The following is a 16,108-nucleotide window of genomic DNA, read 5'->3' on the forward strand; positions in this document are numbered from 1 at the left end:
ACTCCCGTGGCAAAGGAGTGAATGCAGAAATCAGCCAGGGCAGGAGCCAGGGAGTCGATGTGGTCCTTGATGGTTTTGGACGAAGAGGGGTGAACCTGTTTTGACGAGATTTTCATAGATTGGACTTGTCTAGAAACATTGTCTGCAGAGAAAAGGGGAAAGGAAGAGAAGGAGGGAGGGGGGTGGCTGCAGAAGGGCCAGAGGAGGAGCAGGCGATAGGGGGAGGGAAGCGATAGGAGGAGAGTGAGGACAGGAGTTTTAGAAATGAAGTGAGAAGCCAGAGCCGTGTAGAGGGCCTGGGAGGGGACAGGAGAGGTAGAGACTGCGGCAGGATTGGCCAGATCCTTGCAGATTTTAAAGAGTTCAGCCGAGTTGTTTGATGCCAAAGAGATGCGGGCTTGGATATGAGCTCTCTTCTTGGTGAGGACGGAGAGCCGGTATTGCCTTTGTAGCAGGCGGCAGGCCAGTTTTGTCGGAGGATGAACATGAAGCACGCCATTTCCTCTCGGCCACCCTGCACTTGCGTTTTAGGGTGACGAGGTCTGAGTCATACCAGGAGTTACACTTGGCTTTGGGCTTCAGGCGGATTCTCATGACAGGGGCAAGGATATCAAGAGTATCAGATATAGACGAGTGGAGCGTGGAGAGGGCTGTGTCAGGGTGAGAGTCAGCCAAAGGGGGATGAGGGGGTGAGAAGGTGGAAGCGAAAACCTCAACTGACACGTGCTTCATGGGTCGGATGACCGAGAAGGTGGGTGGCAGTGATGGAGGTGGCTTGGCCTGATGGGTGGGGAGGGTGAGTTGGGAGGATAGGAGAAAGTGATCACTCCAGGAGAGAGGAGTGGAGAGGGGGACAGAGAGGGGAAGGTCTGAGGAGATCAGAGCTTCGAGAGTGTGCCCTGCAGAATGAGTCGGGCCTGAGGGGAGAATGGTGAGTGAGAGAGAGTCGCAGAGGTCGCGAAAGAGTGCCGAGGGGGGACAGGAGGCATCCAGGTGGATGTTGAAATCTCCAAGAAGGAGGAGTTGAGTGGTTGAGGCCAGGAGTGAGGAGACAAGGTCCGCCCACTCAGAGAGGAAGGAAGAAATCTGACCAGGTGGCCGATAGATAGTAACCACAGTAAGGGAATGGCTAGGGGAGAGAGAGAGCCTGCAGATGAGGCATTCAAAAGAGGAGTAGGTCAGCGTAGGAATGATCGAGGCAGGAAACCACCCGGGGAAGATAAGGGCAACACCCCCACCAGAGCGGAAAGGCCTGGTAGCGGAGAGGATCTTGTAGCCATCAGGTAGGAGTGTGTCAAAGCTGGTGACAGAGCTAGCCATGAATCATGTCTCAGTGAGACCGAGGACATCGAGGTCAAGTTCTTCAAGGAGGCAGCAGATATCAGAAGAATGCTTGACAGCAGAGCGAGAGTTTAGAGTGGCAGTATGGAGAAGGTTGCCATCCTTGAAGGACTTCCGGGGAGGGGTACAGATCAGAGGTACGCCCTGCGGAGGTGTAGAGGGAGCCAGAGAGGGTGCAGAGAGGGAAGGGCAGGGCAAGGTAGCCAAGGAAATTGGAGGGGGGACAGCCGGAGATGACAGGAAGTTGATGAGGCGCGGGAAGCGTCTATCAAAGAGGTGAAGGTTGGCCTGAGGGCTTTGGACCAAGACGGTCCGATTTGAGTAAACATTAATGATGATCTAAGAGGAAAGGAAGGGGGCCAGGAGGGCGTCCCAGCAGGTGCCACCATTAATGGGAGAAGAGGAGAAAGGAGAGAGCACAGAGACCATATGAAGGGCCCATAAATCAGGAGAAGGCACGACAAAGAGGATGCTGGTTGAGAGTTTCCTTGGAGGAGGCACTGGTGTAGGTGTCAGCTATAGGGAGGCCTGGGTTGGAGACCAGGATGTCATTTTTAAACTTCTTCCTACCAGATTTAGTGAGGAGAGCAGGATAGGCAATAGAGAAGCAGTTCGAGAAGATAGGAGAGACAGAGAGCACCATAGAGTAGGTGGGAGAGGTGAGAGGTGGAGGTACTGGAGGAGGGCACTAGAGTAGGCAGGCAAGAGCGAGAGGCAGTCAAGTTGCACAATAGGACAGGATGACGCCACTCAGACTTACAGAGCTAACATATTGCGCAGTAAGATAGGAGAGACAACACAGCGAAAATGAGAGCGGGAATCCTGAATGGGGGAGAAAGGCCTAGGTTACACAATGCAAGTTAAATACTTAGCCAGTACATATTATACAGGATAAAAGACACCTACATTTGAGAATCCTGAATAGAGGGAGAAAGGCCTAGGTTACACAATGCAATTTAAATACTTAGCCAGTGCATATTATAGGTATTTGAAATGGAGCAAATAAGAAGACAGGAGACAACACAACAGGTTAGTGGGTCCGCTAGGGATGAAGGTAGGAGGGTGGGGGGCCAGGACAAAAGGCGGTGTGGCAGCAGGCAACAGGCGTCCCTTGCGGACACTTGCAGACACAACCAGGAGCCGCTAATCAGGGAGCCGCCCTTTGCCTGGGGGCCCTTAGCCTAGGTGGGGCTGCCGGGCAGAGGGCTGCCCAGCGATGGACAACTAAAAGCGCCCGAGCAGACACCCGGCGGCCAATCAGGGCGGGGAGTGGGCTGGCTGGGAGGCGGGAGGGAACAAGGAAGTGGCGGAGGGGGGAGGAGGGAGAGGACAATGCGCTCAAAGCGCAAGGGAAGAAGAAAGGCAGGAAAAATTAAAAAAAAGAAATAAAAACTGGCAAACCACCTTACTTGGGACACCAGGGCAGGCAAGTCCTCCTTCTGGGATAAGGAGGCAGGCAGGTCATGGTCAGCTGCAATCTCCGCTCTGCCGGCAATGAGGTGAGCGGGGAGAGCAGCGACCGTTAGGCCTAGGAGTAGACACTCGGCGGCCAATCAGGGCGGGGGTGGGGGGCTGGCTGGGAGGCACGAGGCAGGAGGGAACAAGGAAGTGGCGGAGGGGGGAGTAGGGAGAGGACAACACGCTCAGAGCGCAAGGGAAGAAGAAAGGCAGGAAAAATGAAAAAAGAAATAAAAACTGGCAACACCACCTTACTTGGGGCACCGGAGCAGGCAAGTCCTCCTGCTGGGATAAGGAGGCAGGCAGGTCACGGTCAGCTGCAATCTCCGCTCCGCCGCCGGCACTACCTTTTGTGGGTTTATTGCAGATTGGATTCTTGCAGGGTAGTGTGCTTTCTTGGCTTTCAAAACTGCTGATTTGTATAGCAAATTTGTCGCTGATAGTTAATTTTGTCCAGTTGGTTGTAATTTGTCCTGCATGTCTTTTCTAGTTTACGGTTTGGTTTCCTGAGTCCTCTCAGTTCCTTAGTGAACCATCTGGCCACTATTTTTTTTGCTTTGGCTTTGGAAGTTTTTAAGGGTACCAATTGGTTTAGTGCTTCTGTGATCTAGGCGTGGAGGTTCTCTTCAACGGTGCCTGGTGTCATTTTTTTAGTTTAGAGGTATCGGATTTGGTGGTTTTTAGTAGTTGTACTAATGTTTCTAAAATTAGCCTGTTCCAGTTTCTCTTGTTTGTCGCTTTATGTTTGCGGGTATTGTACGGGATGGGGTTCTGATGGTGAATGAGATCATATGATGGTTGCTACAGATGATTAGTACCGGTGAGGTAGTAGTTGAGAGCTCATCCATGCAGAAGATTGCATCGAGGGTGTGTCCAACTTTGTGGGTGGGTCTGTTCATGATTTGTTTCAGATGGAGCGTTTCCAGGACACCGCTGAAAGAGTTTGCTTTGGTTCAGTGTTCTTTTTCAAACCAGATATTGAAATCTTTCAGAACGATGATGATGTCGTGTTTTGTAGCTAAATTGGCTAAGGATCAAATGAGTTTTCTCGTGAAGTTAAGGTTGTAAGTGGGTGGTCTGTAGATAAGAAGGAAGAGTATATTGAATTTTTCGCTGAGTTTGAGGTTGGCTTAGAGTGATTTGCAGTCTTCTACATCTATTGAAGGTAGAAATGTGGAGCTGACATCGTGTGCCATGACGAGTCCTACTCCTTTTCTGCCTCTGCTGCTTGATTGTATTAGTTTGAAGTTGCTGGGTATGGCTTTGTGTGCAATTACTTTGTAGTTGTCGGATAGTCATGTTTCTGTGAGAAAGAGGGTGTCAGTGACACCTTCGCTTAGAATGTCAAAAATGTCTGTTTTGTGCTCTACCAATTAATGCAGATGACCAAATGACTTGCCTTTGGAAGTGTTTTTTTCAGAGGGACTAGTCCTTCTAAAAATTCCTCATCTTTGAATATTCTTTGGGCGCAAGTCTGACTTAAGACACTTTTAGCCAGCCTGGGATACGCCGCATTTGCCCGGTTCAGCATCTGTGGCACCGATGACTCTGGTTTAGACATTGTGGGTGCTATAAATAGAGCTGTCTCCACACAATTAACTCAGTTCTGTCCATTTTTGAGGAACCACAGAACTGTTATGAGCATTCATAACAAGCGGTAGGTTGGGAGGCCAAAGACAAATCTGAGGGAGGATAGACTAATCCATCGTTCTGGACACTTTCATTGTAAATATTTTCCTGACAGGTCACCTTTGCCAAACAGAGGCCTGTCGGGAATCAGCACATGCGCTTAGTGCGCATAGAGGAAGAGAGGATAAGTACGTGGCGGCCATTGGTGTTTCAGGTAAGGAAAAGGACCGGGGCGAGGTATGGGTGTGTGGAGGATGTGGGAGGGGGAAACTGAATGTTAAGGGGAGCGGAACAGAGAGGAAGGAGGGTGGGGCTAGAGAATGGGTTTGCAGGGTGAGGAGGGCACAGGGGAGGCGCAGAGAGAAAATTGTAAGGGAGTGGAAGGAGGAGACTGACAAACAGGTGACATGATTGTTGCCAAAGAATTAACCTTCCTGTCCCCAATACTATATTCGAAGGAGTCTGTCAGGATAGTCCAAAGCAATAAATCCACCGTCTTGTCAAATATCCTATTTCCAGCCCTCACACTAAGAACTCAAACTAATGTGAAAAGGGGATAATCTTTACTCCCAAAGTTCTTTTCCAGCTTACAATACAAAGTTCTAAAACGGTGCACAAAATAAACGTCAAAAGGAAGGACAACCATACTCCCAAGGTTGTCTCACCCTCCGAATGTCCAATGAGGGTCTTCCTTCTTTTGGTGTTCCACAAGTGTCCACAAAACAGGGGGGCTTTGCTTCCCTTCCCCTTGGTTTCCTCTCCTGTCCTGTCCAAATATTGAGGGAATATCTCCCTTTTCTTTCCTTTGTCTTGTATGTACAAATGACTAGGGAGGGTGCTTCCCTACCCCTAATTTATTCCCAGTACATTTCACAGTCAACCTAGCTCTTGTTGCTCCCAGTGACTGCGACTATGAAGATTTCTATGGTCTTCTCCTTGGTTTCCCAGCCAACCTGGTACACTGTCCTGCCAGGCACTGCGACAATGAGTGTTTTGGCTCTCTCTTCATAGGGAGCAAATCTCAGACTCGCCTTTTCTGTATTTTTAATTGTACTACTACTTGAACTACTACTACTTGTACTACTACTACTACTTTGTTGGTCACAGCTAGCCTGGTGCACTATCCTGCCAGGTACTGTGACTATGAAGATTGCTTTTGGAGACCATCATTAGGTTTGTTGGTGCAGGTCCCAGACTCCCCTTTATGATTCCCCCTTTTAGCTGTCCCGCCAACCGTCCCACTCCACCAACCTCTCTGGACAGCTTACCAGTATTATTCGGTTGTTGCGGGTTTGTCGGGCCTTCTCGGCTTCCCTCCATGGCTTCCAGGGACTGCGGCGGCTCCATGCTGACTCCCGGCCTCTGAGCTGCACGTTTTGGTTTGTCCACGTGCTCCAGGCTTCCCATCTGGCTGGGGGCTCAGGCTTCTGCTCTGCTCAGGTGTTCACCTGTGACGGATGCTTTGAGAATGCCTCTACCAGCGGGTAAGCTTCCCACTCCTGGTACCGTTGGCGTCCTGTCTCCTCTATTGCTGCAAGGATTTGAATCTCCCGCTTCCTACTGGGAGGGCTTCTTTTCGCATCAAGTTCTTCTTCCCTTTTTATGTTCCGTTCCAGTTTGCTTGACACAAATTGATTAATGCGTTTGTAGTAGTTCGGTGGATTATTCCACATTTCTACATACTTCTTTCTCGTCCCAGTACTATAGTCATCCCTGCACTTAATGTTTTTCCTTGTCTCAGTGTTTCAGGGAGCGGTGACACTGTCTATTCTGCAGACATACATGGAAGTGTGTGGGGTTGTTATGTCCTGTGTAGGGCTAACAGGTTGGTGGAAGTTGGGGTGTAGGAGAATTGTACTACGTTTCTCCCAAGGTGTCATCCCTCGTCCCATAGGGGGTTTCCCTCCCCATTATATCCACCTGCTGAGTACCACCCATGGGGGACTATTGGGTAGCGGCCTCACCCCCCTGGCCTCATGGGAAGGGGCTTGCCCCATGGAAGCAGTGATGACATCCTGCGATTAGTCACAAAATATATTTTCTTGCAGCGCTGAAGCCGGGCTTGGGAAAGCAGACTTTGGCAAAAATGGCCAGTGGGAAAACATCATAGATCTCTAATCCATTAGAAAGGCCATTACCAAAGTTAAGTAATTTGTCCTTCTAATGGATTTCTTCCTCACACAGATTTCCCAACTTAGAACGACTCGAAAAGCAGTACAGAAACTGGAAGAGGGAGGCAAATGAGAAATTATCAGCTACAGCAGGAAGCTTTGGACCACCGCTTGACTAACGGTGGCAGACTGACTTAACAATAAGTCTGCGCAGCAACGCTTGGCGAATATGTGCAGAGAAGCCCATGTTAATGCCTGATAGATCACAACTGGGATATCCCTCTGCCAGGCAGTAGTAGTAGTCACTAAGCCTCTGGTTGAACGACAGCAGCATTCATATATGCAAAGGATGATCCACCTTGACAGGATCTGCTTGGTAAGAGCCCTGCCAGCATGCGCACAAGCAAAGCTGGCAAATAGCTGGTCATCCCTAAGAAAGTCCCATGTCCATGAGACATAGCTGGCAGCCCAAGAGATGAAACCTCTCTCCATTCTTAGATGAATTGGGCAGAGGGTAGAACACTGGAAGAAGGCTCTTCTGGGAAAGGTGAAAGTCTGACATGAGCTTGTGAAGGAAGGACTCATCCTCTAGGTTGCCAGGTCTGTGGACAAGATAAGGTATGGGGCTTGAAAGAAAGAGCATGCAGCTCACTCACCCGTCTCAGGGAAGTGATGGCAACCGGGGCATAAATGTAAATTCTTAAATGAAGGCTCCATGAAAAACATACAATCCCACATGGGAACAGCAAAAAGAGGGTATAGGTAAAATTGAATGAAGTATGTAGTACTCTGTCGCACTGTTTTTTTGTTTTTATGTCACAAGGATTGTAAAGGTATCATCCTTCAGAGATGGTAAAATACCAGAGGCCATTAGGCATTTATGGTTACACCTTTAGTAAAAGAAACAGGCTTGGACCAGAAGGACCCATGCAACCTCCGCCCCATCACCAACTGCAATTTTCTGTTGAAAATGTTGGACAAAGTGGCCGCATCCCAACTGCAAGCTTTCGTGGAAGCAAGTGACATTCTTCACAAACTACAATCGGCTTTAGAGCGTCCCACAGCACTGAAACGGCCATGCTTGAACTCCAAACCCACATGCTCGGCATTATGAATAAGGGTAAAGCGAGCATGTTGGTGTTATTGGACTTCTCTGCAGCTTTTGATTTGTTGGACCATCAACAGCTGCAATGGGCATTGGAACACATGGGTAGTTGCTCAACAGAGGCTTTTAAGTGGGTGGTCTCTTTCCGGTCAGAACGGAAATCAAAAATCCACTGCGAGTTACATTTTCTCGCTCAATACCCATCAATTGTGGGGCTAGCTTATCCCCATTGCTGTTTAACTTATATCTTAGGTATCTCTGCACAGTGCTTGACAACATCGGAACCTACTTTACGAACTATGCATGCGACACCCAGCTGGTGGTGGAGCCGAGTGGCTGTTATGATACAGATAACAGCCAGGTGGCAACCATATACAACACTAATGAGGCCTGGATGAAAGCTAATTGGATGTGCTGTAACAGGAGCAGAACCGAGTTGATGATCTTCGGTTCACATCAAGCACGGGCCAAACTAAGCCACGAATATAAGACTTTTCAGATCAAATAATTCCTAGAAAAAGTAAAAACAGTCGGGATACAACTAGAAGCATAAATGAGTGCAGAATCGCATGTTACCAACCTGATCAGAAACTGTCAGTATTACCTGCGACTTCTAAAACACATCGGACCATATCTGAATGATAAAAACAGTGCAACCATTACCAGGGCCACAATACTATCTAGGCTAGACTATGGAAATGCCCTGCTGATAGGAGCAAGCAAGGGGTGCATTGCACGGTGCCAAACTATCCAACATAACGCTGTAAGAATTACAAGGAAAAAAGCCAGAAGGGAACATATTAAAGCAGAGAGAAAAGCCCTTCACTGGCTAGCACTTAAGGACAGGATCACCTTTAAGGCCATGACCATGGTACACTGCTGCCTATTTGGGCAGGCACCTGCCTACTTGAATGCACAGATCATCCACTACACTCTGGGTCATTCTCTAAGATCATAAGGATTGGGGCAGATTGTCTGTCCTCCTTCCAAACGATCGAATGGTCTAGGCCAATCCTTTCCAGTAAAAGCGGGTCAGATATGGAACGGATTACTGATGCATCTGAGGCACGAGAACAAATGCACTGCTTTCAGGAAAGCACCAAAAATAACTATTTTCAAATAAGCAAGTGGACACATAGGAATTGAGGTAGCAAACTGATGTCCTGTCAATTATGTATGTCTGTGTCTAATTGTGCGCGCCCTGATGCATACCTCTAACAACTACTTTATTTGTGCAGTAATTAACATATCCATCAGAAAGAACATAACCCTAGGTAAGTCATTTGTTATTCTATTGGATGCATTTCTCCCAGATGGACCCTCTTCTGAAAAACTCCCAAAGACATACTACAAGAATGCACCATCAGAGAAGGACATCTTGCAGAACCAACCTGCAAATTCTAGCATCCTCACCAGTGTTGCCATGTCAGAAGGAAAAAATAAGCTGAACACCCCTTCAAAACAAGCTGACTCCCAACCAAACAAGCGGAAATAACAAGCGCACCTCTAAAACACTGTGGCTAGGTTTCAAAAGTAAGAAAGATACGCAACTATACATAGAGAGAACACAAACATAACATGTTGGAACAAAAAGCGTTTATTTAAAAATTGCATTTTATTTTTCTAATAATTAGTGTCTATTTTAATTTCTTGTATGTGTGCGACTTAGAAGTCTTTATTATGTGTGCTTGCCACACAACGATCTTCAACTCTTGTGGTACCCAGCCGTCCGCCTAAAAACATAACACCTCTCAACATCAACCTCCTCCATCGAATGTGAAAGACAAACACAAGCATGTCCACATGACCCATTCCAGCCTGTATTTATTTTATTTTGTATTCCAATATATTTTATTAACTTTTGAGAAACAGTTAATTCCAACCCCAGTCCTGGTAGCATTATTCATGTCCTACCATTCTGCCTCTAACAGCTAATCATCATTGCTACTTTGTGACCTAGTCCTTCACTCGTTGCCTGACCGGCTTTGGCTGCATCATTTGCCATATCATCTTTGGTCTGCTCATCCACTAGATGCCATTGTTCACAGGCTGCTCCTGTGGCAAAGCCGATTTTGCCGTTGCTTTCCTGCCATCTGTTCTGCAGCCAGAAGAGGCTATCTTGTTATCGTTTGCCAGTTTCTGTTTTGACTGGCTGGTTTTAGCCTATTTGCAGTTCCTAGTCTGTGTTCTATATTAATCCTCAAGCTCTATCCCAATGTTCATTTGATATCCTTATTCACGGAATGGCAATTGCCCAAAACGTCACTTCTCCAAAGCAACACCATTGCAGAAGCTGTGCATGGACTTTTTCTTGACACAAGCAGTAATGCAAGGGTGTCCCAAGTTTGGTCCGTTTGGGACATTCTAAAAAATAAGTGTACAGAGTGAATACAAATTAAATACCTCAACATATGGTGGAATTGTCGCTTATTTACAGGAATTGGGAGACACCTACTTTACACATCCTGGGTAACCTTAATTTCTAGCGTGCTTACACATGTCCAAACATAAGAAAAAAGCAGGATTTCCGTAGAAACCAAAAAACGCTCTGCATCTGGAAAAGTGAAGCTGCCGCAGTAAGCCACGGGGATGTTAAGTCCTAGAACATGATTTAAATAAGAGTTAACTTCCCCATGGCTTATTGTAGCGCTTCTTCACCTCCCCGCTGCTGCTAATGAAACTTAGCAGCAGGGGTCGCTGCGCTGCAGCGAGGATTGGAATGAAGAAGGCTGATGGCCGGGGAACTTCATTCATATTAATGAAGCAGGGCCCGGGGGGGGTGAAGTGATTCTGCTTGTTACGGTTTTGCCGCTCATTACCCCCCATTAAGCGTTTAATCAGTGAACTGAACAAGCACAACTATAAGCGGTTAATAGGGGTAATAAGCAGACAAAAACTGCAACAAGCGACCTGTAAATATTATAAGCGACTTTGGGCAAAAAGAAGCCCAAAGTCACTTATAATAAGCGGACCTGGCAACACTGATCCTCACCAGCCAGGGAATCCAGATGGTAATGCTTTGTGAAGGTGTGCAGGGAAGTCCAAGGGGCAAGCCTGGCAGATATCCAGAACAGGTGAACCATCAAACCCCATTTCTCTCAATCAGGAGTATTGTCACATGTCTCGTGTCTGTGTGCCTTCTGTTGGACCTGCAGAGTGATCTGTTTTGAAGACTGAGACTGAGGAATTGAATACTTATGTACGATTGTCCTCTTTCCATTTCTATATTATGTGTTGCCGACATTTGACATCCCTGGTTACAAGCGAAATGCACTGTGCAGCCACTGTTTTGCCTTTTCACTGTGTGAGAAACCCAAGGGTGTTCTCCCATTGTTTCCCTGTGGATCCTATCCCCGGGTGGGCAGGGAAGGGCGACCGTTGCTGGATCCCAACCCTGGGGGTGGACCAGCGAGGGAGGATCTCCCGAGTGAAGGGTCTTGGGGGGGGTGCATGGGGGAGTGCCTTCGGGAGAGACACAGTATTTCCCTAAAAGTTGTTATCCACCAGACTTTATGTACTTGAAACCCATTGCCCCCCAAACACTGGAACAAAGAACAGACTAAGAGCAATGAAGATTACCCATGGGAATCGATGGGCCATTGATTCCTATAGGCATTCTCCATTTTGTCCCCTCTACAAGATCAGACAAGGTCAGCCACTTAACCTTAATTACATACAACTGGTACCCATCAGCCCTCCTCCCATGGTTAAAAGGTGGAACACTGAGACACACTCTGAGCGAAGCGGCATGAGAGAAGGAGCAGATCTTCCCAGAGAAAGGCAAGCCCAGCTGCAGGAATCGGAGGACCAAGGGGCCATGCGAATACGGTTTCAAAGGCGAGCGAGAAAGCCATACTACAAGCAGACCGTGCGGGTTCATAAACCAAGGGAAGAAAGGAAGTTCCTCTTTAAAGTGCGTCAAGGTAACCAGCCACCCTCCCGGGTGAAACGACAGCGTTGGGGACAAGTAGAGAAAGCTGTAATACCGGCCTTGACTCCCGCGATCAAAGAGAAGCAGAAGGAAACCAAGACATCACAACTAGTGAGTTATTGGACGCAGCAAAAGTCTGGTTTGTTAAACGAAGGAGTGAAACTGTATGTAAAGTTGAACGTGCCGCGTGTGCGGACAAACGCGAGCACAATGGAATGATTGCTTGGAAGCGTACCATAGAAATACAAAGTAACAGCGTGGTCCGGCGAAGATGCAAATGCCCAATTGAAAGTTTCTGTGAAATGTACGACAGTATAACCAAGCCAGAATTGATCGAAAGAAGATGAAAGCGGAATACAAGAACTTTATAGTTTAATTTACATTACAAAATAGAATACTGCTTTCTGCAATATCGTAGCATATGCATTTTAGCTGTTCTAGGTGAGAGATTCTTCCACTGCTGCTGTCTTTGGTGCATCTGTTCTGTGCGAGGAAAGCATAGGTATCTGGTGTATGTGTGGGAAGGTGGTTGGGGTGTAGTGTGATCTGCACTGCAGCTGCAATTGCTACATCCATTGTATTCATCAGGAAACTGCCCTTTCACTAAGAAAATAGTGATTGGCTATAAAACTACTACAGTCAAAGAAGTTTTTAACTCTGCTGCCAAGCCATCAGCTTGCTGGTAAACACTTAACAGGTAAAGTCCTGCCTTTTGGATCCTAAGCAGTACAAAACCATCTTTACAATACTGCAGTAGAATGATTGGCATGACATGCTGCACCATTAAGAAAGACCTAGAACAAACAAGAGGGTGATCAAGACTATTTGCCAATGAACAATGTATGATAATTTCCAAAGACATAATCTTACGTGACTAATTGAGTCATCATCCAAGGAGTTGAGGAGGACTGTGGGGGACCAGAAAAGCCTGCCTTCCATGCTCCTCAGGCCAGTGTCATAAGCAACATGGAGATGGATTGGATTCCCAGATCCTCTCTCCCCAAAGTCCAGAGGTCCACACCAACTAAAGCTGCCCCTCTCCCAGAACATCTCTATCACTCATAGCGGCAAGATCAGAGAGAGGAGTGAGCTAATATCCGCCATGGCAGAGTTTCCACGAACAGATCAGAAGGCAAACGAGACTCACTACGTTGTCCGGACCTACGCTTCACCACCCATGGTCCAAGTCATAGCAAAGAGGCATTGTAGAGGAGCCATGGCCAGACCGCAGACAAACACGGGCCGTGTATCAGAGATGGGACTTCTGCGTGACCTCAAAATGGGCACTGGTCATTTCAAAACCTGGACGTACACAAAGAGAATATAGGCAAGACAGACTGCTCAATGAGGAACACCAACCAAGCGGAGGGAACGAGAGAAAACACCAATGGGAGAATACAATACAAAGACTGGCTAGGGAACTAGAAATAACCATAAAAAAGGGGAAGACACAAGGCACAATGTTGCACTTGCAAGAACCTGGCAGGGAGAGGTAGATCCAAAGCCCAAATGAGCAGGAGAAGCCCAGGAGAGCTTTAAGATCTAAGAATGATGAGACACTCCATTGAGCTGAGGAAGCCAAGAGAGCTGGGAACGCTGAGCGGCCTAATAGAGTTGAGAATGGAGAGAAGCTTTAGGAGCTGATAAGCTAAGAAAGGTGCAAGAGCTGAAATCCTGGAGGGAGCAGAGAATTACATACCGAAAGTTAGTGAGGTACTTTATGTTTTAAGTGAGGTTGAGAGGCAAAAAATCATCTTGGGCACTCTAAGAAAGACTGGTTTTAGAATAGATATCCAGGAGGAGCTAGCCAGTTCCCCTAATAGAAGAAAATTCTGATGCACTATAATATTTCCCTTGCATGCATCTTTAACTTGTACTGTTTGGAGGGAATACCCCCTTTTGTTTAGCTCCATTTCCACCCTAACAAGAATACAGTCTGCCTGAACAACATATCATTTGTCATGTTGGTCACCATGAAGCATGTCACCATCCTGAAATTGAGGTTCAATAATTGCATGAATAATATCACAACATAAAATCAGTGACAATGTTACTGTGATCCACTGTGAATGAAAGAGAAATGTAAATATTGTTTAAAAAAAATATTTTGCACTTTCATTATGTAAAGATAATAATACTTACCCGGACTGGTTTAAACAAAATAAATTCTGTATCTTTGTTGGCTAGGTACAATGACATGCTTCGTAAAGTCAGAGGCAGTTTTGTTTTGATTATCTTGTAGGTTGAAGACACTATGTCATTAATTTTTGCTGCAAATAAATAAAAGTGAATGAAAAAGAAATTAGGTCCAGTTTGAATCAACAGCAAAATACATATATAAAATACACATAGCTCTAACAAGAAAAATTGAAGCATTAAAAACATGAAATATTTCCTTTGTTGTACCAAGAGTCTATAGGTTCTCATGAAGCACTTGAGCCTGCAAATGAGGACCCCAATGTGTGGTAGGCAATCACCGCTCAAGTTAGTGGTCCCGAGCCAAAGACCAGGACCTATAATGAGGGCAAAGGTCACCTACCACTCAACAGAGCCCGATGGCTGAAGATCCATCGCTAGCAGAGCTTGTGAAGGCGGCAGCCTCACCCAGGAAGTCCTTCCTCTGACAGCTTTTCCATGTTTCCTTGCCCAGTATGTACACACCACAAAGAGAAGCTTGCAATGAACCAATGAGCAGTAGTTTCCCCTGTTCTAGCAGCAAAACTATGGAATACTCTGCCCCTAGCCCTAAGAGCAGAACCTTCTTACTTTAGCTTCAGCAAAAATGTAAAAACGTGGGGCTACACTCAGGAGGCACAATAATGCTTTATTCCTTCCGCTATCTTGCTCATGTCTGTACCTAGCTGCGATGCACTTTAATTAATCCATGTAATGTCTCACCTATATGTAATGCGTAACATTGTGTAACTGTAAGAAATGCGCCCAGATACCTACAGGTTCGGAGCGCTATATCAATAAACAAAATAAATAAATAAACCTTGATATTTTAAGCTTGCAGATTAATTCGAGAGCTGCAAACAGTGAGCAGAACAAAGGATAAGCATGGAATGCAGGCTTAACCAGTGGTTAGAGATTGGATTGTACATTTTCTGAAAAGTGAGAAAGCATGGTCGAATATTTTTAAAAAGCATTAAGGAAAATTAAGCCCTAATCAAAATCACACAAATGTGTGGATTTGCCAGGAAACAACTAGTACCATGCAACTGACCATAAGGACTTAATCAGTATTTGCGATTTATACAACGCATGTGCGAACTATAGCTTGACACATTTGCTGCATCATGGTTTAGGAAAAGGATAACTTCAAAGAAAAAGAATCAAGAATAAATATATAGGGGGCGCTGTTGTGCAGCCAACGAATGAAGTTGTAGCTCTCCACTGCTCCATCTGGGCTGCCCGTAATCCTGCAAATATCCCGTTTCAAACTGAAATAAACCTAGGAGGGACTTGACTCGCCAAAGGCAGAGAGGACCGGCATCATCCCCTAGAAATTTGGGGAAAAATTGGTGCGGTTTTGCAGCAGAAATATCGTCAGATGTCCGAGGCGGCGCTGCGTGGGAAAGAGGCCAAGACATTGGCATCAGAGGGAGCCCCGCTGGCCAGTGTCTTTACAGCAGGGCATGAGGAGGACTGGACTCCCAGGAAGGAGGCTGTGATACGGAGACCTGGGGGGCCACAGGGCAAACGAAGGAGCTGCTTAGCACAAACAGACCCGGATGGCATCTAGCTCTGAGACCCCTTCCCTCCATTGAGTTGGATGCAGCCAGCGCCACACAGCGGCACCCGCTAACAGTCAACCCAGGATCCCTTGACTCCAATAACGTGTTCACCGCACCCTGGGATTGTGGACACTCGCTTGGGCTCCGCTGAGTACCAGACTTTGCCCCTTGGACCTGAGGGACGTACCCCCACACCCCACGTGGGCCAGACCGCCGCCAGACCCGAATGGGGCGACACATGCTCCGCAAGACCTCAGCACAGAGCAAAATAGACAGATACACTATGTCTGTCCCGGCGAAGGCCCCCAACTCCACTGACCTTGCTGGAAAGGGCATCCCAACTAGCAAAACAGGTCAGATGCTGTCTCTCACAGATATAATGCCCACCATTAGTGAGTCCAGGACGTCCATGGAAACGAAAATCGATGGTCTGACCTCAGAGGTCTCCTTCCTACGCCAGGATTTACGGAACCTGACACTGAACTGGGGGAAACGCAGCAGAGAATTTCCGATGCCGAGGACGCGGCTAAGAGAGTGGAGGAACGGCTAGTACACATGGAGAAAAAACTTGCCACCCTCGAGGCTAGGGCCGAAGATAGCGAAGGCCGATCTTGGCGCAATAACCTTCGCATACTTGGGCTCCCGGAACGGGAGGAGGGACCGTCCATGGAGCTCTTCCTAGAAGACTGGCTCGTAGACCTAATGGCTCCCCAAAAACTTTCGAAATGGTTCTCCATCGAAAGGGCGCATAGAGTCCCAACGGGCAGACCGGTGCCCGGAGCCCCCCCACGCACAG

At 47.2% G+C, this 16,108-nt stretch overlaps 1 protein-coding gene across 1 annotated transcript in view; it reads right to left on the reverse strand.

The window, feature by feature from the left end:
• COG3 (component of oligomeric golgi complex 3) overlaps positions 1-16,108 on the reverse strand; it is a 1,080,852-nt gene that overhangs the window by 91,664 nt on the left and 973,080 nt on the right. Inside the window, exon 21 of the mRNA XM_069640775.1 lies at positions 13,718-13,845. Coding sequence (XP_069496876.1) covers positions 13,718-13,845 — 128 coding nt within the window. The remainder of the gene's footprint in view (positions 1-13,717; positions 13,846-16,108) is intronic.

This window comes from Ambystoma mexicanum, chromosome 7q (assembly GCF_040938575.1).
Source record: "Ambystoma mexicanum isolate Mex_15411 chromosome 7q, UKY_AmexF1_1, whole genome shotgun sequence".
Lineage (NCBI taxonomy): Eukaryota > Metazoa > Chordata > Amphibia > Caudata > Ambystomatidae > Ambystoma > Ambystoma mexicanum.